General features: G+C 40.1%; 2 protein-coding genes and 1 pseudogene across 2 annotated transcripts in view; all 3 read left to right on the top strand.

Moving 5' to 3' along the window:
* The window catches only part of ZNF699 (zinc finger protein 699), a 415,566-nt gene that overhangs the window by 109,364 nt on the left and 278,836 nt on the right, over positions 1-27,366 (top strand). The window lies entirely within an intron of this gene.
* Positions 3,126-3,955, top strand: LOC123932403 (annotated as a pseudogene).
* LOC123932415 (olfactory receptor 18-like) lies at positions 17,905-18,879 on the top strand. Its single transcript, XM_045990547.1, has one exon. It carries the CDS (start codon positions 17,950-17,952, stop codon positions 18,877-18,879), a length of 930 nt encoding a protein of 309 aa, XP_045846503.1. The 5' UTR covers positions 17,905-17,949.

Below are 27,366 nucleotides of genomic sequence, written 5' to 3'. Positions count from 1 at the left end.
AAACAATAAATCTTGGAACACTGAAAAAATAAAATTATATATAAAAAAAGAAAGTCTTCTCTATCCTTAGTAGTAAGAATTGCCTTTTACACATATTGCCATCTTATTGCATATCTAATTGTCATTATTTCTACCATTTTATATTTTGGAAATAGATCTGTTTTTTAAATACCAATCACCTGAATTATTTAAGTTCTTTCTTGATTTCCTGACTGATACAAACATTCTTGAGCAGGATGGTCTTTGGTTTCCAAGTGTTTGAATTCCTTCCAAACTTTTTTTTTGTGGTTGAGTTCCACTTTCAAAGCATTGTGGTCTGAGAATATGCAGGGAATACTCTCAGTCTTTTGGTATTGATTGAGCCCTGATTTGTGACCCAGTATGTGGTCTATTCTGGAGCAAGTTCCGTGTGTGCTGAAGAAGAATGAGTATTCTGTTGTTTTGGGGTGGAATGTTCTGTAAATACCAATCACGCCCTGTCATTGTATGAAACATGCTCTTTTGTATTCAACTAAAGATCCCTTCCATCTTTTTTGTAAGCTTGATTGAATCCATTTTTGGGTACATACAGTCAAATTATAACTTGTGCTACTGCTTCCTGCACTGTATATTAAAAAAAATGTTTCCACTCACTTATTTCCAAGCTTTTAGCCATTTCATCCTGAATTAAAGATCATGTTGATGTAATTGTTTCTCTTTTATAGATTTTCTGTAAGATGTTAATATTAGATACTGTACAGTTTTGTTGAAGAGTTACTTGAATCCACCATATTTAACATGATTTTATTTTCCCTACCATTCTTTCAATTTAATGAATTCCCATTTCTTAAAACTTGTTTCTATACAAAAGCACACCTTTGTGAACATAAAGATGTGAACAAAGCAGGTGAGACCCCTGTTCCTTTGCAGCATAGCTTATAATGGGTAACAGGGAACTAAGTGTTCACATGCTACATGGTCTTCAAGGAAAAATCATATACAGAGATGAAATAGATTGTTATGGAACTTGTCAGATTTTGCAGAGTATTGTCTGGGAAGATTTCTGCATGTTGGACGAGGAACAGAGAAGCAGAACAGTACATACCCATTGGATTTTGTGTCAAACAAAGACCAAACCCCAAAACTCAACATAACAAAGGAACAAATGATGGCAAGGAAAGTAAGAGAAGAGCCAGCCTCATACACTCTTGGGTCACATAAAAACAAGCGTGGTCGAATAAACAGAGCATGGGAACAAGAATGACAATTAGATCAGGGGCCTGAGGTGGACCCCATGATGAAGCCAGTGGATCAGTCAGAATGGGCTCCTTGGTCTCTGATGTAACATCAGCACCCATGCTGACTGCCTTTTCCCTCTGCAGTCTGGTCTTCTGATGGACTCTTCATTCATACAGTTTTCCCCACATTAGCAGACACTAGCTCTCTATTAAACCTATTCTCCCCTTACTGCAGTAGATTCCAACTTTTTTTAACTGTCCATAGTAAACATACCTTTTACATTATGATCAAGCATATATGCACACACAAACACACAAATCCACATGTGTGTACACACACATATACAAAAACAAAAGAACAAAGAGAATAGCCATCCACACACTAACAAGAAGGAACTGTCCTCAACTTTTTACATATATTGGCTCAATCTGTAAACCACCTTAGGAGGATGAATAGGAGGTGAAAATATTAACATTTTAGAATGAATTGCTTGTCTTCCAATCAAAAAGCTAACATATTGTAGATCCAAGATTCAAAATTCATTCACTGATTCCAAAATTTTGCATTTAATATCATTTAGAAAAGTCTTTTACTATTTCTTCTTGATAAATAACCACTAATTTTATACATTGTATATTTCCTTTTGTCAATTATAAATTTGTTCATTTTACTCATATTTCTAGAGGATGTTCATACATTAAGGTGAGTTGACATCATAAATATATCACTCTTTTCTCGTTTGGAGAAATTGGGAGGTTTGCTGCCTTATTAGTTATTCTGGGCATCAAGGGCATATATCTGGGGTTGGAATGCAGCCAGACTCAGGGAAACTTTCTCACCATCACAATCTCTCAGGGATCACCTGGGCTTATTAGACCTTTCTCTCCCCTCCTCCTTTTCTCTGTCTCTTTTTAGATTTTTATAGTTCTCTAAATATAGGACAAAATGGTCATATAAAATGGAGCACCAAATTACATTTGGTGTTTATGGGATTCTAACCACCTAGAATTTGGGTACTTTTCTGTATTCTTTAGGGTAATGATAATTTGAATTTGAGAGCTTTACGAGTGTCATTTCTTTCCTAAATATTGTAGCTGGAGGAGATAAGACTCTGGTAGTCACATGGCCCTAGGAGTCTGTAGTGTGCCAAAATGGGACTCTTGAAATAGGGATGCCAGAACATTAACCAACACTTAGAAATAAGGAAGGGATCCACTTAAAAATATTTTATTTATTTATTATTTGAGAGAGAGAGAGAGAGAGAGAAACATGAGGGGGGCAGGGGCAGAGGAAGGGGGGAAACAGATTCCCCACTGAGCAGAAAGCCCTACCCTGGGCTCCATCCCAGGACCCTGGGATCATGTCAAAGGCAGATGCTTAATCAACTAAGCCACTCAGGTGCTCCAGAAAGGGATCCATTTCTATTGATAGAATTCCTTGGAAACAAATTAATAAAGTACAAGCAACACCATGTGAATGAAGGACTCCCTGTCTCTTGAAGTCTCAGCTGCAGTGGGGAGACTGTCTCATTCCTCAACAACCTAACACGACCTCTCATCACTCTCCCTCTTGCTCTTCTCCTAACCATAATGGCTCCATTTTCAGTACTGAATATCCCTCTGAAATAAGGGCCTTCCTCAGGGTCTTTGCACTGGCTCTTTCTCCTGCAGGGCACACAAGTCCCCAGATAAACTCATGTCTTTCATGCAGATTTCCCTAAGGTCATCCTTCAAACATCACCCTCTTTTAGGTCTTCCTGAGCTCCCATAACACTCTATCTGTTTTCATGTATGCCTGCTTTTCCCCCCACTGTCATTGTAATTATACCATTCCCACCATGTTACTAGTACCTAATTGTGTTAAAATTAAACATTCTTGTGCTATTTTCTAGTCATCACAGCCACTGCATGGGACCAGGCAATGATTCTCAAATTTCAGGATTGATTCTTTTGGGATTATCAAATAAATCAGAACTGCAGCCTCTCATTTTTGGGCTTTTCTTCTCCATGTACCTGATCACTGTGTTTGGGAACTTGCTCATCATTCTGGTCATCTGCTCTGACTCCCCCCTCCACAACCCCATGTATTTCTTCCTTGCCAACCTGTCCTTTGTAGACATCTGTTTTACTTCCACCACTGTCCCCAAGATGCTGATGAACATCCAGACTCAGAACAAAGTGATAACTTATGAAGGCTGCCTAAGCCAGATGTTTTTTTTTCATACTCTTTGCAGGATTAGATTTCTTTGTCCTGACTGTGATGTCCTATGACCGCTTTGTGGCCATCTGCCACCCCCTGCACTACACACTCACCATGAACCCTCAGTTCTGTGGACTATTGGTTCTGATGTGCTGGATCATAAGCATTCTGAACTCCTTGTCAGAAAGCTTAATGGTGTTGCAGCTGTCCTTCTGTACAGTCATGAAAATCCCCCACTTTTTCTGTGAACTCAATCAGATGATCCAACTTGCCTGTTCTAATACCTTTCTTAATAACATGATGGTGTTTTTTGCAGCTGTGCTGCTGGGTGGTGTTTCCCTGACTGGGGTCCTTTACTCTTATTGCAAGATAATTTCTTCCATATGTGGGATTTCATCAGCTCAGGGCAAGTATAAAGCATTTTCCACCTGTGCATCTCACCTCTCAGTTGTCCTCTTATTTTATTGTACAAGTCTAGGAGTGTACCTTAGCTCTGCTGCTCCCCAGAGCTCCCATGCAAGTGCAGTAGCCTCGGTGATGTACACGGTGGTCACACCCATGCTGAACCCTTTCATCTACAGCCTGAGGAACAAAGACATAAAGAGCGCTCTGATTAGATTCTCTGGGATGGCAATGATGAAAGGGACAATTGTCCTGGACTGAAGAATTTGCCATGATTGCAGGTTCTGAAGCCATATAATCAGAGGTTGGGTTTTTTATGCAGATTTTGGAAGTAGAACTCCTTTCTTTATTTCCTGTAATTTCTTTTTTGTTTGGCCTCTCATACAATGTATTTACTTACTTTATTAAACTTTGTATTATCTTTGATACCCAGGAGATTTTCCCTTTGTCATTTTCTTACTCTCTCAAAGTTATTCCTAACATTGTATGTGATATATTTGGAAATTCCCACTTATTTCAAAGGACTAGATGGTTCCACCAAGAATAATTTCTTCTCAAATGAAATATATCATAATGGATATTTTTTCTTTTGTGTTACTGAAAAAAAACCAGTCATGGGTTGTACTACTCCTATGGAAAATTTACTCTTGGCCACCACAGCTATTTATATAAGTTTATAACTGAAAAATGTGAGATCACTGTGCTTCACTTTTGTGAACATCATTCCATTGTATATCACTACCTTAACTGCTCTTCCTCAGAATGCAGACTTTGATGTACTGGTGGTTATAGCTGATCATGGGGATTTTTCTACAAATTAGGATCCTGTTCTATTACACAGCTAGTGTCTCCATGACTCCCATAGTCACTCACAAGAGAAATGATAGTAAAATATATGTCTCCAAGTGGAATCTACACAGAAAGACAAATAAGGAAAAAAATAGATTGACATAATATGACCTTAGAGTCAAACTTGACTTTAAGGAAGATGAAGAAAATATTAAAGCGTACATTTATTCCTATGCAAATTATTTCTTTCTCAGACACTTCATCTATTCATTGAATTATGGATTATCATGGCCCATCTGTAAGGTGTATTCATTAAGATGAAACACTGGTTTGGATTTTATTAAATTTATTAAATTATTATCTGGTTTCTGATTGAAATTTTCCAGTGCTACATACAAAGATGATTCATTCTATTTCACTAAATGAAACATCTCCTGCTATTCGAAATTTGGCATAAAACTCTAAGGGGGGGACAGCGAATAAACATCAGTATCATCCATTATATAATCCTCATAACCACAGGATAGCTCACCAGCAAGCTTGGATTCCTGTCCAGGATGTGATCCACAGACACAAGTTTTGTGCACACATGCATGTCCTTCCAACCATTCCATGTTACCTCCAAGGGGCCTCAGTTTTTTTTTTTTTTAAATACAGTTACATGATATAAACTTCAAGAACAGAGTAATCATGGAAGATAACTTCAAGTATCAGAACAAATGCCTAGAATAAAAAGAATCAGATTATTACAAATGTCCTCTGTTCTTCCTGATTTGGTTATTATATCAGTTAGCAATTGCTGCATACAAAACATCCTAAAATAACATGGTGCAATATAATGTCTTTATTAATGAAGGGAATTCTAGGGTAGGGAGTTGTCTTGATCTCTGCAGGGCTTTGCATGAATCCTTACTCAGCTGCAGATCTCTACGTGTGTTTCTAAGGCTCATCCATGAGGTGTGTGGCTGTAGTGTTCTTCTGTCTTGAGCCAATTTATGTCATTTTATTCCTTTTATAGATATAGGCTAATCTTCTACTTATGAGTTTATCAAATGTGAATTGTTGTAATTTACTTCCAGTGTTTTAATATCCACATGTGAACTTTTGTCTCTTCACAGGTGGAAGAAGGTATCTCACCCTGTTAGGTGTGACTCAGCTAACTGTGCTCCAGATATGACTCTGAGTCATGCACCACTAGAATTTTAAAATTCTATTTATTTTGTTGGAACATTGCCAAATGCAATAAACTACACATATATAAAGTGTATAATTTTAGGAATTGAAAGAGTCATTAAAAATCATGGGTAGGGGCGCCTGGGTGGCTCAGTGGGTTACGCCTCTGCCTTCGGCTCAGGTCATGATCTCAGGGTCTTGGGATTGAGCCCTGCATCAGGCTCTCTGTGCAGCAGGAAGCCTGCTTCCTCCTCCTCTCTCTCTCTGCCTGCCTCTCTGCCTACTTGTGATCTCTGTCTGTCAAATAAATAAATAAAATCTTTAAAAAAAATAAAAATCATGGGTACATACTGCCTGGTTCCATTTCCATAGAACTCAAGAAGATAAAGAATAAATTCTATTTTTATGCAATTGTTAGGGTTTAATCCCTTCAGACTCCATTTTCTTCTGAAGGCATAGAATCATAAACATAACTTCAAGCAATATTTAAGGCAAGATGAAATGTGTAGAAATACTTTGTTGAGTCCAACAAATGTTCAAGACTAAGGGGGTGTGTGTGTGTAAATTTTGTATATTCATGTACATATTTGTTTCAAGAAAATACACTCATGTGCATATGTGTATACATATAAGACTCATAATGCTTATTATAACTCATTATAACCTATCTAATATGTTGAAAGAAAGCTTGAGAGAAACTTGGAGGGTAAAGAAATGAAAAGAATGAACATTTACATTCACATAAAATCCTAGGAATGTAGAAATTTAGACAAAAAATTTAGAGTAGGAGATAGGAGGCAAGAGGGCAGACAAGCAGGGGAGGGGACTCTGTTTCAAATGATCCCCTGAATTTAGCTGAATATTTACCAAATCATTCTGAACACCCACGAAATCAGCCTGAGATGTAAGAATATGTATCTGGATCTCTACAAACAGGAAAACAACTGATTTTGGCAAGTTAGGATGTCTGGAGTCCTGAATCTGTAGGGAAATATTGGAAGATAATCAGAAGGGGGAGGGAGCCTCCATAATCTGGCTCCTGGAAAGTGATATAACACTGGAGCACAATGGAGCACAGAATCAGAACCCTTAGAATTCTGTTCTTATGAGAGACATCCCTCTCTGAAAGGGGTTCTGGAAATGAAAAGGCAGAATTCTAAGTAAGGCATTGTGATGTCAGGATACAAGGATCTGCAGAGTGAAAGGGGGTCCCTGAAACATTAGAGAGCCCAAGTATTGGAGCCAGGAAGCAAGTTATGTTCAATGAGCCCAGGAAGGGACTCTCGGTTCAGATCTCTATAAACACCAAGCCAGGCCAGTTGATAATCACTCTTCTCCTTGGCAGCCTGAAAAAGTCTGGAGTCTGTATCCAGGCAAAAACAATCAGACTGGTAACAGCCCAGAAATTGTTTTAGAGTGGTGCTCATACATGATCTATTAGCTTCAGGTGCCCTCATGAGGGCACTCAGTTTTAAAATCACAAAGGGCAGTGGCACGCCCAGACCCTGGGGAATAACTCTGTGGTGCTGTGGGCACACACCATGGGCAGCTGTGGTTCTCACTGGCACACGCAGAAGGGGAAACCCTTTGTCCTGGAGGGTTTGTTAAAGGGAATGTAATAAACTGCGAATTATCTGCTGGGGGATGGAGGTTTGACTGTAGCCATTTTTGCTCTGATCCTCTGAAGAGGAGTAGAAAGCTCCCAGGGAACAAAGGTCACACAGAAGATGGATTTCCACTGAACACAACCCCCTGATAGGGACTCGGTCAACTCCTCATAGGCAAGGTTACCTGAGAAACTGCATGGCAGGCCCCTCCTCCAGATGACAAGCTGGAAGAACAGGTGGACAACAACCCTATGGATCCCATAAGACTGTAAAATCCCAATGCCAGGGGAAAATTATATATTGAGCTCCATGTGAGGCCTTGCAACTTGTTGATTTTTCAGATAAAATTTTCCTTTCCTGGGGCACCTGGGTGGCTCAGTGGGTTAAGCTGCTGCCTTCGGCTCAGGTCATGATCTCGGGGGTCCTGGGATCGAGTCCCACATCGGGCTCTCTGCTTGGCAGGGAGCCTGCTTCCCTCTCTCTCTCTGCCTGCCTCTCTGCCTACTTGTGATCTCTCTCTCTCTCTCTCTCTCTCTCTCTCTCGCTGTCAAATAAATAAATAAAAATCTTTAAAAAATAAAAAAAAAATTTTCCTTTCCTTTTTCTTTTTCTTATTTTTTCTTTTCTTTTTACTTTCACATTTTAACTAAACATTTAGAATACCAACTTATATTTCATGGTAGCTTTTTAACTTGTATTTTTCACACCTATATTTTTTATAGATATATGGTTTACTGTAGTCCTTTTTCCCTATTCATTTTACCTTTATATATATACAAGTTTTACTTTTCGTATACTTTGGGGACACAGTGTTCTCTAACACAGAGACCAAAGAACAATCAGGAACAACTGAAACACCTTATTTTATCCACACTGAGAGATTATAGCTCTATGTCTCCCCCCTTTATAATAATAATAATTTACTTTATAATAAAATAATTTAATTTTATAATTATTTAAGTATTATTCTTGTGTTTCATTTTGGCTTTGTTTTTTCAGTGGTGGCTTCAGACCACTCTGAATTTTCCTAGGGTGCATATTGCCTGGGCCATGGTTGATATTTTGCACTCTGTTCATTCATTCAACCATTCCTCAACAGAATGACAAGGAGAAGGAACTCTCAACAAAGAAAAGAAACACAGACAATGTCCCCTCCCACAGAATTAGATATGGATATAAGCAAGATGTCAGAGACAGAATTCAGGATAGCAATCATAAAGACAATAGGTAGACTTGAAAAAAGCATTACTGACAATATAGGATTCCTAAGGGCAGAAATGAGACCTAATTAGGCTGAACTTTAAAATTCTATGAAAAAGATGCAGTCTAAACTGGAATAGTAAATCAATGAACCTAGAAATAAGCTGATAGAAAGGAAGGAATCTGAGGAGAGAGGGGTAGGCAGGTAGAAGCCCATGAAAATAGACTGGAGAGATCAACAATGTCATGAACATTCCAAAGTCAGAATTGCTTGGATCCCTGAGGAGGTGGAGACAGAGAGAGGACTAGAAGGTATATCTCAGTAAATCATAGCTGAGAACTACCTAATCAGAGAAGAAAACAAGCATTCATGTCCAAGAGGCAGGGAGGACCCCACCCCAAATCAATAAAAATAGATCAAAACCATGACATATAATAGCAAAGCTTGAGAATCTTACAGCCAAAGAATCTAACCAGAGAATAGGTAACAAGAGGAGGTTCCTTACATATGGAGGGAGGAACATCAGAATAACTTCAGATCTGTCCACAAAAACCTGGAAAGCCAGAAAGGGCTGGCAAGACATACTCAGGGAACTAAATGAAAATAACATGCAGCCAAGAATACTTTATCCAGCAAGGCTGTCATTCAGAATGGACAGAGAGATGAAGAGCTTCCAGGACTGGCAGAAACTGAAAAGAATATGTGATCACCAGGGGAGTCAAGATGGTGGGGAAGTAGGAGGAGGCACCGTTTCAACCTGTACCTTAAAGTGAGCTGATTACCTACCAAAGAATTCCGATCACCCATGAAATCAACCTGAGATCAGAATTATACACGTCTGGATCTCTACAGGAGCAGAAACGCTGGTGGGCAGGTAAAGTGGAGTGGGAATGTCGGACTGATATCAGAAGATAAACAAAAGGGGGAGGGAGCCACCAGAGGTGACTGATTGGAAAGTAATACCCCAATATGAGAGTGCCCTGCGTCTGGGGACCAGCATTAACTTGGAGTCTGATTGAAAGCACTCAAAAAAGAGCAAAGGATCACAGTGGGAAATTGTGGGAATGGGAGGGGTTTAGGGACAGGGGCTAAGTCCCCTGACCCAGGACAGCCTCCCCTGGCACTGAGCCAGAGAGAATGTGGCAGAGAAACCAAGTCTTGGTCCCTGAGCCACCAGCGCGCATGAGCCACCAGCGTGCCCAAGAACGTGTGGGGTCCAGCTCCAGTGAGGGGCTGGGAGCCTCGCCAGACGGCATTCCTGAGATGCGCGCACCCCACACCCTCCATGAGAGAGGTGCAGGCAGACATTAGCCTGGCGCTCTTAGACCCCCACCGAGGGATCAGAGCCTGAGATGAGCGCACCCCATACCCTCCCCGGGAGATGTGCTCACAGGCACTAGCTGGGAGTTCTTTGACCCGGAAAAACCAGGCACCCCCAGCCTGGGCCAGTGGGAAAATCTCAGTGTGCGATTGCTGTTTGGAACCTCTCTGGCAGTCTGGAGCGGCCCAGACAGCTGCTGCTGCTGTGGTTTTGGGTACAAGGAGGAGATCCTGCATCCCCAGGGACCGTGACTCGGAACCTACTCTGCAGGAACTCTGCAGAGTATTCTGAGGCTTCTCTCTGAGAGGGAGATCTGGGTGCAGTTTGCTCTCCTCTAAACCTCCAAAAACCATCAAAAGCTGTCAAGGCAAGAGAAAACAGATGAACAAACATAAAGACCTCCAGAGAACAAAGGCCTGAATAAAGAGTTTCCTCAGAGCCCACACCCTTGAGGGGGCGGGAGGACTTAACTCAGGGAACATCATTGACTGAAAACCCACGTGGCAGGCCCCTCCCCCAGAAAATCAACCATGAAGGAAGGAAAAAAAAAAGACTACAAGAGATCCACCACCACTACTTCATAGATACAACTTTTATTTTTAACTCCTTCCCACTATTCAGGTTCATTTTTTTAATATACATATAGATAAATTTTTAGCCTATTTACCATCACAGTAAGATATCCAATACATCAAATTCCTTAATAACCTTCTAATCTGAACTTTTTGCTGCATACACCCATGTTTTTCTTTTGCTTTTCTATTTTTTAAATTTTTTTGTTAAATTTTAGTTTAGTTTAGTCTAGTTTATTCTTTTTAAATTTTATTTTCTAATATACATATAGAGTTAAACTTCAAGGTAATCCCCTTCCCCAATCAATGCTACCCATATAGGTAAACCAATTTTTAATCCCCTTTATCTTAGGAAAGTTGGGTCCTTTAACAAAGACATCAAGATACGTCGAGGAAGAATCAAAATAACCTTCCTCGCCCACACTGAGAATTTATTTATTTTATTTATTTTATTATTTATTTTCAGCGTAACAGTATTCATTGTTTTTGCACCACACACAGTGCTCCATGCAACACATGCCCTCCCTATTACCCTCCACCTGGTTCGCCAACTTCCCACCCCCCTCCCCTTCAAAACCCTCAGGTTGTTTTTCAGAGTCCATAGTCTCTCATGGTGAATCTCCCCTTCCAATTTCCCTCAACTCCCTCTCCTCTCCATCTCCCCATGTCCTCCATATTCTTTGTTATGCTCCACAAATAAGTGAAACCATATGATACTTGACTCTCTCTGCTTGACTTATTTCGTTCAGCATAATCTCTTCCAGTCCCATCTATTTTGCTACAAAAGTTGGGTATTCATCCTTCCTGATGGAGGCATAATACTCCATCATGTATATGGACCACATCTTCCTTATCCATTCGTCCATTGAAGGGCATCTTGGTTCTTTCCACAGTTTGGCGACCATGGCCATTACAGCAAAGGCAGTTCTAAGGGGGAAATACATAGCCATCCAAGCTTCCCTCCAAAAAATTGAAAAATCCAGAATACACCAGCTGTCTCTACACCTTAAAGAACTGGAGAATCAACAAAAAAATCAAACCACCTCCACACGCAAGAAGGGAAATAATCAAGATTAGAGCAGAGGTCAATGAGGTAGAAACCAGAGATACAGTAGAACGTATCAATGAAACTAGAAACTGGTTTTTTGAAAGAATCAATAAGATTGATAATTGTTCTGTCTTTATGCTAAGCAAATAGACTGCCAGCCTCACTGACAATGAACTTAGTATTGGATGGGCTCTTCCTGCTATCAAGTGACTTCAGTTTACTACGATTTTTCTCCTGTTCAAGAATTCTAAAACATCTCAACACTCACACCTCCTTCTCCAATCCTGTATACTCTTTCATTTGGTCATTTGTGCTCTCTAAAAATTTCCTTGGCCATTGATGCACTAATACATAAGCCCAATTTATTACACACCCAATTTACTTCGGTAAATACTGAAGTTTTCTTCACATCAATTAATGAGAAATCAAACTCTGAGTTTGTCTTCCAGTCAAGCCTTGATATCATCCACATTTTGAATGTAGAGATCTCTGAGAACCCCTGAAGTGTTTAAGCAAGCGATCAAGTCACCAGATAAGTATGTAAAAATAAACAATTGTCTAATATAATAACATACATCACTGAACAGAAAAATTAAAACCTGAGCTGTCTCTCAAAACAGCAAAAAACATACATCTCCCAATGTATAAATTCCAAACCCCAAACCAGAACTATAGAAAGAAAAACAGAAAGTTCTCCTTAGAGACATACCTTTTAACTGAGAAAATAGAAATTCAATAAGATTTTTAAAAAAGGTTTTATTTATTTATTTGACAAACAGAGGTCACAAGTAGGCAGAGAGGCAGGAAGAGAGAGAGAGAGAGAGAGGAGGAAGCAGGCTCCCCACTGAGCATAGAGCCCGATGTGGGGCTTGATCCCAGGACCCTGGGTTCATGACCCAAGCCAAAGGCAGAGTCTTAGCCCACTGAACCACCCAGGCACCCTCAATAAGATTCTTGGTATAGAAGACCTAATTCTCTCTAAATTACTTGATTAAGTCAGTGGCTGCACAGATATATAAGTCATATGTTACTCTCTGTAGTTGAAAAAAATGCATCTGAATTTTACGATGAGATAAGTAACTTGGAAGTCAGAAATGAGGAGAAGAAGTAAACTTCTTCCTGAGAAGAAGAGGAGGGGGTCTAGATACCACCCCCCCAGTACATTCATTTTTCTCCATCAATTAATAATAGCAAGTCCTTAGAGATTGGGACAACATGGACCAATCTGGCTAATTATGTGTGAAGCACTTTGAGCCCTCAACTGTAAACAATCAGCCTGTGCTTTCCAGTCTTTTAGTTGTCATTCCCAGGTCAGTGGACTCCATACATGTGTCTCCTCCTCCCGGAGCTGTCTGCTTGAGGACACCCATACTGGTATCTGTCTTCCCGCCACTCCTGGAAACAAAGCCTCAGTCCTCACCCAGCTCCAGACAGGGGAGATGCAGCCAGCTCTGCAATCCTCCATCCTCCTCCAGCAGAGACACAGTGCAGACCAGTAAGTAGGAAGTACAGTGGGAGTGACTGAATGCAGCAGCAGCAGCAGCAGGGAAATAGAGCATTTTTCCCTCCTCAGCAGACCACTGGGACAGTTGGGATAGCCAGACAGGAGGGGACCAAAATGCAAAGTTTCAATGCAAAGTCCTATAAAGACCTAGTGTTGTTGGTTCTGGCAGGGACCCTAGCACTCTTATATAGATTTCTATTTTTGTCTCTTGCTAGTACTATTTCTCCAGGCATCTTCCCATCAGAACAGGAAATAGGTCCTTTTTAACTGTTCCCTAAATCCTCCAAATGATCATGAAGGTGATGATGATGGTAAGGATGGGAATGATGTCTGTAAACACAATGTTGTAAACCTTTAGCTTGGGACTCCCTGTTCCAGACACTGAGATCAATTTTCTACATAGTTTGCAAACTTTTATCTGCATTACCACCCCGGAAAGACAGCAACATGTATTATCATCATTTCAGAGTTAAGGATAGGAGCATAATTTTTTTTTTCACTTCCTGATTTTATTTATTTATTTTTGTGTTCAACTCACCTTTTAAAAAAGGTTTTATTTAAATTACAGTTAGAAGAAGGGAGGGAAATATGAAGGGGGGGTGGGAATCAGAGGGGAGAGGAAACATGAGAGACTGTGGACTCCAGGAAACAACCTGAGCATTTTAGAAGGGAGGTGGTAGGAAGATGGGATAGCATGGTTGTGGGTATTAAGGAGGGCATGTATTGCACGGAGCACTGGGTGTTATATGCAAATGAATCATGAAACATTGTATCAAAAACGAGTGATATACTGCATGGTGACTAACATAATAAAAAAATAAATTGCATTTAATTAACATACAGGGTACTATTAGTTTCAGTTGTACAATATGTTGAGTGAACACTTCCAGACATCACCCCACACTCAACAGGACAAGTCCCTCCTTAATCCCTTCACTTATTTCACCCATCCTCCCAACCACTATCCCTCTGGTAACCACCAGGTTGTTAGGAGTCTGTTTCTTGGTTTTCCTCTCTCTCTCTCTCTTTCCCCCCCTCCTTTGCTAGTTTGTTTTGTTCCTTAAATTCCACATATGAGTGAAATCATATGGTAGTAGTTAGTCTTTTTCTGACTGAGTTGTTTTGCATAGTATAATACTCTCTAGCTCCATTGAAAATCTCATTCCTTGATGGCTGACTAGTATTCTATTGTATACATACACCACATCTTCCCTTCCCATTCATCAGTCGATGAACACTTGGGCTGTTTCCGAACAACACTGTTGTTGATAATGCTGCTATGACATCAGGGTGCATGTATCCCTTTGAATCAGTGGTTTTCTTTTAAAAAGATTTTATTTATTTATTTGACAGAGAGAGAGAGAGAGAGAGAGAGAGAGACAGTAAGAGAGGGAACACAAGCAGGGCAGTGGGAGACAGGGAAGCAGACTTCCTTCTGAGCGGAAAGCCTGAGGCAGGACTTGATTTCAGGATTCAGAGATCATGACCTGAGCACAAGGCAGATGCCTAATGATTGAGCCACTAAGGTGCCCCATGGATCTATATTATTTTGTGTTTTAAATACCCAGTAGTGCAGTTACTGATCATAGGGTAGTTCTAATTCTAACTTTCTGAGGAACCTCCATACTGTTTTCCTGAGTGGCGGCACCAGTTTGCATTCCTCCCAACAGAACTCAAGTGTTCCTTTTTCTCCACATCCTCACCAACTCTTGTTTCTTGTATTGTTCATTTTAGCCATTCTGACAGGTGTGGAGTAATATCTTATTGTAGTTTTCATTTGCATTTCCCTGACTATGAGCAATGTTGGCTGTCTGTATGTCTCGTTTGGAAAATTGTCTATTCATGTCTTCTGTTCATGTTTTAATTTGACTATTTGTTTTTGGACTGTTGAGTTTCATAAGTTCTTTACATATATAGGATACTAATCCTTTATCAGATATGGCATTTGCAAATATCGTCTCCCATTCCATAGTTGCCATTTAGTGTTGTTGATTGTTTCCTTTGCTACACAGAAGCTTTTTAAGTTTTGCCAGATCCTGGGGTAGACAGGGGATGAGTTCAGGCTGAGATAAAGGTAGATATCATAGAGAGTCAGCTCATGACAATTCAGGGAAGCTCTCTTTCCTGCCTCAGTCTCAGATTTTGCTTCATATTCCACTTCCTACCCCATTCTTATAATTTAGGCCCTCTTGATCTCTAAGGGGGATATGGGGTCAGGATGGTAGATTCCATTCTTAGTCAGGAGATAAAAAACTGTTGCAAGATTATCTTAGCAAATTTGGAAAAGACCTCTGGACTTCTGCTTAAACTCTCTGAAGTGCAGGGAAACAGAACAAACAAGTCAGTTCATGCACCTCAGAGACCCACCACTTAATTTTGAATCTTATCTGCCCTACTTTCATCTGTATGACACTGGGCGAGTTCTTAACATCTTTGAGCCAGTTTATACAACTGCAATGAGGAAGAATTAAGATGAGCACTGAACATGTGACTAAATATGTTAGATGCATATAGTAAGGAAAAGGTATATTTTAGGTATTGTTGTGTTATTTTAGGTATTGTTGTGATTGTTATTGTCATTATCAAGGCTAAGCACCATCTATCCAACTAAAATATCCTGTGATTAGAAGGTTCAGTTTTCCCTGGATACTGAGAGAACTTTTTTTTTTTTTGTCCTTATGCAGGTAGATGCTGAGTTTTTGGAGGGAAGCTACTGAATCACAGTCATTTCTGATTTCCCAGAGCTTATACATTGCTTGGCACAGTGTAGGCTCCAAAAGCACAGTGATCTCTGTTAAATATTGAATGGACTTTTCTTTGGTTCTCAGAAATGGGGCACAGACATTGTGGGTTCCGTGCATTGGGTGGTTTGTTTGCTTAGAATGATGTTCCATAGATCTAGACGAAAAGTAAAACAGTGCTTTTCTGTATCTATGCCACAGATTTTCTAAGAGACCTATCATTTTCCACTTAATAGAATCTACATTTAAACATTACTGGAGAGTTCTATAAAGATGAAAATTAAAAGAGAGAAAAAGAGAAAGGGAGTCAAATCTTATTACATGAACTGAGACACATTTTAGGATTTCCATCTTCTCTCTTTCTTTCCTTTTTTTAGAGAGGGAGAGGTGGTGGGGCCAGACTTGATCCCTCAAACCTGAGATCATAGTCTGTGTGAAAATCAACAGTTGGACACTAAACCAATGGAGTCACCCAGGCACCCCAATTTCCATGCATTCTTGAGTGTATTTCCTGGACATGATAGGCTTCTATCTCATATATAATAAAGTAAAAGTCATTAAACCTTTCTTAGGATTGGACTTCACCAATAAACTCACCATTCCAGTAACAATGCAATTCTGATTTACAAACCATGACTGAGTATTTATTGGGTGCAAACTTCTTTAAGATGCCACATGTATCTTGATATGGATGATGTTCTCTTCATTTCTAGATGGAGGATAACAGCACAGAGAGGTTGGGATGTTGACATATACTCCATGTTTAGTCTGATTCCCATCCAGGGATCCGTGCACTCCACCAGTGTAGAATGGTTGCTTTCTTTTCAAGCATGCTTTAGTTCCAGATGAGCAAACAGACACAGGCCCAACAATTCCTTGTTTTGGGATTCTGTGAGTTCATCTGTGAATTAGGGATTTGAGATACGTGGTTTATAGGGGCCTTTACTACATGAACATTATAGATCATAAGATTTTCTTTGAATAGTAATGCATTTTGCAGATTATTTTGGAAATCTGTGATATAAAAATATTATTCCTTATCCAAGATAGGTACTTTCCTGTGTATTTATCATGGAAAGACCACTTGAACACAGACTTTGGGGATGTTTCTGATTCTATATCTTGATAATAAAGGCATGATGTTGATTTTGTCTATACTTTCAATTAGGAAGACAAGTGTAGATAATTAATAGTAAAATTGTACATATATTGATTTTTCATAATGTTATCATCTTTTATGCCTATATATTATGGAAATTCTCATTTGTGTAATTTGGTGGTGGGCACAAGAATTTTATTAGGAATACTGTAATAAGGGACACCTGGGTGTCTCAGTCAGTTAAGTGTCCAATACCTGATTTTGGCTCAGGTCATGATCTCAGAATCCTGAGGTGGAGCCCCATGTTGGACTCTGTGCTCACTGTGAAGCAAACTTAAAGTTCCCTCTCTCCCTCTACCCTCTCCTGCTTGTACGCTCTTTCTCTGTGTGTCTCTCAGAATAAATAAATAATTTTTTAAAAGGGAATATTGTAGTAAGAAATTAAGAGGTAATAAATTTTGTCTTTCAGGAGTGCTTGAAATAGATGTATATACTTCACAGACACTTAACACACATTATTTTGGTAAGTGATATGTCAAGAAAAAATGTGTATTATTATACACATTTATTATATGTGTTATTATTATTATAGTATTAAGTAAGTTTTTAAGAAAACTGTTTATGGGTGCATAAATCAGTACTAATATTATGGAAACATTGAAAGGAAAATGTATCTACCACGTTCATGACAGTTTTGTGTCTGGGCAGCTGAAATGCAGGGGAACAGGATCATATAGCAAAAGCAAGAAACGTCAAATTTTACTGGAAACAAATATGAGTTCTGAAGCCAAGTATAACTGGGTATTTCTATGTTTGTATATTTGTATGTTTCTCTAACATTCTTTAGCTCAATGTCTTCATAGTGGGTATACATGGAAACAGGTAAATAGCTCAGACAGCAGTAAGGAAAGAGTTCTAAGAAGAGTTTACAACTGAGAAATGTTGCTGAAGGTAATGGGATGTAGGCTGGACAAGTCCGAATTGCTTGAATCAAAATGGGCGCATTTAGCTTGGTGTCTCTACACTTGTTTTTTTATTCAATACTCTCTTCTCTTTTGAGAGGTGTTCCAGCTGTATGGAACCACAGAATCTAACAGCTGTCTCAGAGTTCCTTCTCCTGGGCCTCTCAGATGATCCAGAACTGGAGCCCATTCTCTTTGGGATTTTTCTGTCCATGTACCTGGTCACATTGTTTGGGAACCTGCTCATCATCCTGGCCGTCAGCTCTGACACCCACCTCCACACGCCCATGTACTTCTTCCTCTCTAGCCTGTCCTTGGCTGATATTGGTTTCAGCACCACCACAATACCCAAGATGCTGGTGAACATTCACACACACAGCAAGTCTATCACCTATGCAGGCTGCCTAACTCAGGTGTCCTTTTTTTTCCTGTTTGCGTGTTTGGATGATCTGCTCCTGGTTGTAATGGCCTATGACCGGTTTTTGGCCATTTGTCACCCCTTGAACTATTCAGTCATCATGACCCCATGCCTCTGTGGCTTGTTGGTCCTGATGTCATTGTTCGGCAGTGTTTTCGAATCTCAGATTCATTGTTTGATGGTGTCCCAACTCACCTTCTGCACAAATGTGGAAATTCATCATTTCTTCTGTGATGCACCTCAACTCTTCCACCTTGCCTGCTCTGATACCTCCATCCACACCATACTAATATATTTTATTGGTGTCATCTTTGGTGGTGTTCCCCTCTCAGGGATTCTTTGTTCTTATACAAGAATTATTTCCTCCATTCTGAGAATCCCATCCACAGGTGGGAAGTACAAAGCCTTTTCTACCTGTAGCTCCCACCTGTTCGTTGTCTGCTTGTTTTATGGAACAGCCATTGGAGCGTACCTCAGTTCATCGATCTCCTCCTCCTTCAGGAAGGGTGCAGTGGCCTCAGTGATGTACACTGTGGTCACCCCTATGCTGAACCCCTTCATCTACAGCCTGAGGAATGGGGACGTCAAGAGGGCTTTGCAGAGGCTCCTCAACAGAACAGTCTAGTCTTCCACTTTTTTTTTTTTGTCTGTGAATTGTAAATGATTGCAGAACCAAACATGGAATTGGCAAGCTCCCTCTTTGGTCATATAATTTTGGTAGCTAATGGTTCCTCTTCCTCCTGATTTGTCATATCTGAATATTGCTTATCTTGGCACATCTTTGATGGAATTTAGGGAATATTCTGGGACTCTATGTATAGCAAAATTACTGCACAATTGAATCTTACTAAGCCTGTGGAATCTTCTGTATTTGTCAACTACGATGCAGGCATCCTGTAGAAATTCAACTGTCTTTTAAAATATATTCTCTGGAGTACTCCTCAGTCATCAAAAAAATGAAATCTTGTCACTTTCAAATATATGGGTGGAACTAGAGGGTGTTATGGTAAATGAAATAAGTCAGTCAGAGAAAGACAATTATCATATGATCTCTACATATAATATGTGGAAATTAAGAAACAAAACACAGGATCATAGAAGAGGGGGAAAAATCATACCAGATGAAATCAGAGAGGGAGACACACCATAAGAGACTCTTAATGATAAGAAACAAACTGAGGGTTGGGGCGCCTGGGTGGCTCAGTGGGTCAAAACCTCTGCTTTCAGCTCAGGTCATGATCCCAGGGTCCTGGGATCAAGTCCCATGTTGGGTGCTCTGCTCAGCAGAGAGACTGCTTCCTTCTCACTCTGGACATGTCTGCTTCTCTGTCTACTTTTGACCTCTGTCTGTCAAATAAATAAAATCTTAAAAAAAAAAGAAACAAACAGGGTTGCTAAAGGGAGGGATTAGGGTATAGGGTAACTGGGTGATGGACATTCAGGAGGGCACATGATGCAATGAGCTCTGAGAATTATATCAGGCTGATAACTCAAGGACCTCTATTCTGAAATCAATTAAACATTATATGTTAATTAATTGAATTTAAATAAAAAATAAAATATATTCGCACCCATTCTCACTGTCACGTCTATTTCCCATAAAACTTTGGCTTTGATCAAATCTATTGATGCAGAGGGGACAAGATGGCAGGGAAGTAGGAGGAGGTGCTGTTTCAACCTGTACCCTAAAGTGAGCTGATTACCTAACAAGGAACTCCAATCACACATGAAATCAGCCTGAGATCAGTATTATACACGTCTGGATCTCTACAGGGGCAGAAGATGCCAGTGGGCAGGTAAAGCGGAGTGGTAATGTCGGACTGATATCGGAAGGTAAACAAAAGGGGGAGGGAGGCGACCAATTGGAAAGCAATACTCCAATACGAGAGTGCCCTGCGTCTGGGGACCATCATTAACTTGGAGTCTGGTTGAAAACACTCAAAAAGAGCAAAGGATCATGGGGGAAATAGTGGGAATTGGGGTGGTTAAGGACAGGTGCTTAAGTCCCCTGACCCAGGACAGCTTCCCCTGGCACTGAGCCAGACAGAGTGTGGTGGAGAAACCAGGTCTTGCCCTGAGCTGCCAGCGTGCCCGAGAATCCATGCGGTCTGGCTCCCATGAGGAGCTGGGAGACTCACCAGATGGCAGAATGCTGGACTGCGCTATCAGAGCCCGAGACACAAGTGCCCCAACCCTCCCCTGAGAGAGGTGTGCACAGGCACTAACGTGGCGCTCTTAGACCCACGCCATGCTATCAGAGCACGAGACACACACACCCCAACCCTCCCCTAGGAGAGGTGGGGGCAGGTGCCCGCCCGGTGCTCTGGGACCCGGAAAGACCAGGCGCACCCAGCCTGGGCCAGTGGGAAAATCTCAGTGTGCGATTGCTGCTTAGAACCTCTCTGGCAGTCTGGAGCTGCCCAGACAGCCACCGCTGCCATGGTTTTGGATACAAGCAGGAGATCCTGTGTCCCCAGGGACCGCAACTCGGAACCTGCTCTGCCAGCGGCAAAGGGGAATTTATATGTTCTGTAGCACCCACAGGGGACTTGACCAAGGCTTCTCTCTGAGAAGGAGGTAGGGGAGCAGTTTGCTTTCCTCTAAACCTCCAAAAGCCATCAAAAGCTGTCAAGGTGAGAGAAAACAAATGAACAAACATAAAAAACTCCAGAGAACAAAAGCCTGAAAAAACCGGTTTCCTCAGAGCCCACCACCTTGGGTGGGGCGGGAGGACTTAACTCAGGGAACATCATTGACCGAAAACCCAAGTAGCAGGCTCCTCCCCCAGAAAACCAACCAGGAAAGAAAAAAAAAAAAAGATGACCAGAGAACAACCACCACTACTTCATAGATACAACTTTTATTTTTAACTCCTTCCCACTATTCGGGTTCATTGTTTTTATATAGATAATTTTTAACCTATTTACCATCACAGTGAGATATCCAGTACATCAAATTCCATAATAACCATCTAACCTGAATGTTTTGAAACATACTCCCGTGTTTTTCTTTTGCTATTCTATTTTTTTTAATTTTTTAAAGATTTTAGTTTAGTTTAGTCTAGTTTATTCTTTTTTATTTTTATTTTCTAATATTCCTATAGAGTTAAACTTCAAGGTAGTCCCCTTTCCCCAATCAATGCTACACCTATAGATAAACCAATTTTTAATCCCCTTTATCTTAGGAATGTTGAGCCCTTTAACAAAGATATCAAGATACATCCAGGAAGAATCAAAATAACCTCCCTCACCCACACTGAGAATTTATAACCACTCTCCCATCTTTTTTATCCGCCAGTTTTTCTGTGCATTTGTGTTTGTCCTGATAGTATATAAATCTTATACTTGGGGTTCTTTTTGTCGAGGTTCTTCCTTTTTTTTTTTTTTTTTTTGCTTTTCTCTCTCTCTCTCTATATATATATTTTCTCTTGTCATATACTTTTATCAGTCTTTTTGTCTGTTTTTGTCTGTATATCTCATAAATCTTACCTTGGGGCCCATTTGGGCTGAGCCTTCTCTTTTATCTTCCCCTTTTCCCTGTCTCTCTCTTTTTTTCTTATTCTTTTTCTTTTCTCTCGTTTGGTGGGGAATCCTGATTGCTCAGAAGCATTCCAGGGTGCACCTTGACTGCACCACGGTCGATATATCCAGCTACAACATTCAGTCATCTCTCACCAAGATGACTCGGAGGAGGAATGCCCGACAGAAGAATAGAGAGGATGGGCCTTCTGCAGCAGAGCTAATGGCTATCGACATAGACAATATGTGGGAAAGGGAAGTCAGGCTAACAATTATCCAGGCAATAGCTAGGTTGGAGAAAGCCATGGATGACCAAACGGAATTGATTAGGGCAGAACTGAAAGCCACCAGGGATGGTGTTCACAATGTTAGGGCAGAACTGAAAGCCACCAGGGGTGATATTCAAATGCTCTCAATGAATTCCAATCAAATCTAAATACTCTAAAAGCTAGGGTAACTGAGACAGAAGATAGAATTAGTGATCTAGAGGACAAACAAACAGAGAGAAAGGATCAGGAGGAAGCCTGGAACAAACAGCTCAGAAGCCACAAAAACAGAATCAGGGAAATAAATGATGCCATGAAACGTTCCAACGTCAAAATTATTGGAATCCCTGAAGGGGAGGAGCATGAAAGAAGTCTAGAAGATATAGTGGAACACGTTGTCTATGAAACTTTTCCCAATCTCACGAATGGAAACAACGTTCATGTACTAGAGGCAGAACGGTTTCCCGCCAAGATTTTAGATTCTCGAAAGTCCTCGAGACACCTATTAGTAAGAATGAAGAAATATAATTGTAGGAGGACCCTCTTGGAAGCAGCTAGGACAAAGAAGCTCCATATGACAGAGAGAAGCCCATCAGAATAACGTCAGACTTGTCCACAGAGACAGGCAAGTCAGGAAGGGCTGGCAAGATATATTCAGGACACTAAATGAGAACAACATGCAGCCAAGAATACTTTATCCAGCAATACTGACATTCAAAATGGATGGAGAGATAAAGAGTTTCCAAGAGCTGCAAGGCTTAAAAGACTATGCAACCACCAAGCTGACACTGCAGGAAATACTAAGGGGGGGGTTCTATAAAAGAGAAAAAACCCTAAGAATATCATTGAACAGAAATATAGAGACAACCTACAGACAGAAAGACTTCAAAGGTAACATGATGTCAATCAAAACGTATCTATCAATAATCATTCTCAATGTGAATGGCCTAAATGCGCTCATAAAATGACACAGGGTTGCAGATTGGATAAAATGACAGGACCCATCCGTATTTTGTATACAAGAGACCCATTTTGAACCTAAAGATACACACAGACTCAAAGTTAAGGGATGGAGAAGCATCTTTCATGCCAGTGGGCCTCAGAAGAAGGTCAGGTTAGTGATTGTCTTATCACAAAAATTAGATTTTAAACTAAAGACTGTAGTCAGAAACACAGAAGGACACTACATAATTCTTAAAGGGACTGTCCACCAAGATGATCTAACAATTGTAAATATCTATACCCCCAATATGGGAGCAGCCAATTACATAAGAAAACTATTAATCCAGATAAAGAGTCATATTGATATGTATACATTAATAAAAGGAGACCTTAACACACCTCTCTCAGTAATAGACAGATCATAGAAGCAGGAAATCAATAAAGAAACAAGAGCATTGAATGACACATTGGACCAGATGGACCTCATAGATATATACAGAACATTCTACCCTAAAACAACAGAATACACATTCTTCTCAAGTGCACATGGAACCTTCTCCAGAATAGACCACATACTCGGTGACAAATCAGGACTCAACTGATACCAAAAGACTGACATTATTCCCTGCATATTCTCCGATCACAATGCTTTGAAACTGGAGCTCAATCACAAGGAAAAGTTCAGAAGGAACTCAAACACCTGGAAGCTAAAGACCACTTGCTGAAGAATGCTTGGATCAACCAGGAAATCAAAGAAGAACTTAAACAATTTATGGAAACCAACGAGAATGAAGACACTTCTGTCCAAAACCTATGGGATACAGCAAAGGCGGTCCTAAGGGGGAAATACATAGCCATCCAAGCCTCCCTCAAAAAAATTGAAAAATCCAGAATACACCAGCTGTCTCTACATCTTAAAGAGCTGGAAATCAACAATAAATCAAACCAACTCCACACATAAGAAGGGAAATAATCAAGATTAGAGCAGAGATCAATGAGGTAGAAACCAAAGATACAGTAGAACATATCAATGAGACGAGAAGCTGGTTATTTGAAAGAATCAATAATATCGATAAATCAATGGCCACACTAATCCAAAAGAAAAGAGAGAAAGCCCAAATTAATAAAATTATGAATGAAAAGGGAGAGATCACAACTAACACCAAGGAAGTAGAAACAATCATCAGAAATTATTACCAACAGTTATATGCCAATAAGCTAAGCAACCTAGATGAAATGGATGCATTCCTGGAAAACTATAAACTCTCAAAATTGAACCAGGAAGAAATTGACAACCAGAATAGACTGATATCTAGAAACGAGATTGAAGCAGTGATCAAAAACTTCCCAAAAACCAAGAGCCCAGGACATGACGGATTCCCTGGGGAATTCTATCAAACTTTAAAGGAAGAAATAATACCTATTCTCCTGGGCTGTTTCAAAAAATTGAAGCAGAATATAAACTTCCAGACACTTTTTATGAAGCCAACATTACCCTGATCCCCAAACCAGGCAAAGACCCTACCAAAAAGGAGAATTTCAGACCAATATCACTGATGAATATGGATTCTAAGATTCTCAACAAGATCCTAGCAAACAGGATCCAGCAGCACATTAAAAAGATTATCCACCATGACCAGGTGGGATTCATCCCTGGGTTACAAGGATGGTTCAACATTTGCAAATCAATTAATGTGATAGGACAAATCAATAAGAGAAGGGAGAAGAACCACATGGTCCTCCCAATTGATGCAGAAAAAGCAATGGACAAAATCCAGCATCCGTTCTTAATTAAAACACTTCAAAGTATAGGGATAGAGGGCACATTCCTGAACTTCATAAAATCTATCCATGAAAAATCCACAACAAATCATCCACAAAGGGAAAATCTCACAGTCTTCCTGTTGAGATCAGGAACATGACAAGATTGCCCACTCTCACCACTATTGTTCAGTATAGTATTAGAAGTCCTAGCACAGCAATCAGAAAACAAAGAGAAACAAAAGGTATCCAGATTGGCAAGGAAGAAGTCAATCTCTCTCTCTTCACAGATGACTTGATTCTTTATATGGAAAACCCCAAAGACTCCACCCCCAAACTACTAGAACTCATACAGCAATTCAGTAACGTGGCAGGATACAAAGTCAATGTAGAGAAATCAGTGGCTTTCTTATACACTAACAATGAAAATACAGAAAGGCAAATTAGAGAATCGATTCCATTTACTATTGCACTAAGAACCATAAGATACCTGGGAAGAAACCTAACCAAAGAGGTAAAGGACCTGTACTTGAGGAACTACAGAACACTCATGAAATTGAAGAAGACACAAAAAGATGGAAGACCATTCCATGCTCTTGGATCTGAAGAATAAACATTGTTAAAATGTATACTGCCTAGAGCAATCTATACTATTAATGCCATTCCGATCAAAATTCCACCGATATTTTTCAAAGAGCTGGAGCAAATAATCCTAAAATTTGTATGGAATCAGAAGAGACCCTGAATTGCTAAGGAAATGTTGAAAAACAAAAATAAACCTGCGGCATCACATTACCTGATTTCAAGCTTTACTACAAATCTGTGATCACGAAGACAGCATGGTACTGGCATAAAAACAGACACATAGACCAGTGGAACAGAGTGGAGAGCCCAGATATGGACCCTCAACTCTATGGTCAAATAATCTTTGACAAAACACGAAAAAATATACAATGGAAAAAAGACAGTCTCTTCAATAAATGGTGCTGGGAAAACTGGACAGCTATATATGGAAGAATGAAACTCGACCATTCTCTTACACCATACCCAAAGATAAACTCGAAATGGATAAAAGACCTCAACGTGAGACAGGAATCCATCAGAATCCTAGAGGAGAACATATGCAGTAACCTCTTTGATATCAGCCACAGCAAATTCTTTCAAGATATGTCTCCAAAGGCCAAGGAAACAAAAGCAAAACTGAACTTTTGGGACTTCATCAAGGTCAAAAGCTTCTGCACAGCAAAGGAAACATTCAACAAAACAAAAAGGCAACCCACAGAATGGGAGAAGATATTTGCAAATGACAGTACAGACAAAAGGTTGATATCCAGGATCTATAAAGAACTTCTCAAACTCAACACACACAAAACAGATAATCATATCAAAAAATGGGCAGAAGATATGAACAGACACTTCTCCAATGAGGACATACAAATGGCTATCAGGCACATGAAAAAATGTTCATCATCACTAGCCATCAGGGAGATTCAAATTAAAACCACATTTTGATACCACTTTACACCAGCTAGAATGGCCAAAATTAGCAAGACAGGAAATAACATGTGTTGGAGAGGATGTGGAGAAAGGGGAATCCTCTTACACTGTTGGTGGGAATGCAAGTTAGTGCAGCCACTTTGGAGAACAGTGTGGGGATTCCTCAAGAAATGAAAAATAGAGCTTCCCTATGACCCTGCAATTGCACTACAGGTATTTACCCCAAAGATAAAGATGTAGTGAAAAGGGGGGCCATGTTACCCCAATGTTCCTAGCAGCAATGGCCATGGTTGCCAAACTCTAGAAAGAACCAGATGCCTTTCAACGGACCAATGGATAAGGAAGATATTGTCCATACACACGATGGAGTATTATGCCTCCATCAAAAAGGATGAATACCCAACTTTTGTAGCAACATGGAGGGGACTGGAAGAGATTATGCTGAGTGAAATAAGTCAAGCAGAGACAGTAAGTTATCATATGGTTTCACTTATTTGTGGAGCACAACAAATAACATGGAGGACATTGGGAGATGTGGAGAAGGAAGTTGAGGGAAATTGGAAGGGGGGGAATCATGAGAGACTATGGACTCTGAAAAACAACATGAGAGTTTTGAAGGGATGGGGGATGGGAGGTTGGGGCAACTGGGTGGTGGGTATTAAGGAAGGCACGTATTGCATGGAGCACTGGGTGTGGTGCAAAAACAATGAATACTGTTATGCTGAAAAGAAATAAAAAAGAAAAAATCTATTAATGCAGGTTGTATGAGAGAATATATGTCCCTCTTTATCAATCTTGGCTTCATGTTTGAAACATCTGATACACTTTAAAATCCTCATTCCTGAGTCCCACAGCCACCAATTAAGGTTTAATTGGACTGGAGAGTAAAAAGAACTTGATCAGTTTTTTAACAGCATCCCATGTCAGTCTAATGTGCAGCCAAGGTGGAGGACTCTTGAATTTCATCAGACTTTTCATCCAAAAATAACTTGCATGTGTGTTTGTTCTTCATGGTCAAATCCTGACCATCTGAAAGTGATTGGAGATCAGAAAGGAGGATATATGAAAGAGTTTTCTATTGCAATAGCCAATGTGGTTTTCCCCCTCATATTCTTGGTAATATTTTTT

The sequence above is a fragment of the Meles meles genome, chromosome 20 (assembly GCF_922984935.1).
Source record: "Meles meles chromosome 20, mMelMel3.1 paternal haplotype, whole genome shotgun sequence".
In the NCBI taxonomy this organism is placed as follows: domain Eukaryota; kingdom Metazoa; phylum Chordata; class Mammalia; order Carnivora; family Mustelidae; genus Meles; species Meles meles.
The sequence above is the reverse complement of the archived record's forward strand: the minus strand, read 5'-3'. Positions and strand labels throughout refer to the sequence as shown.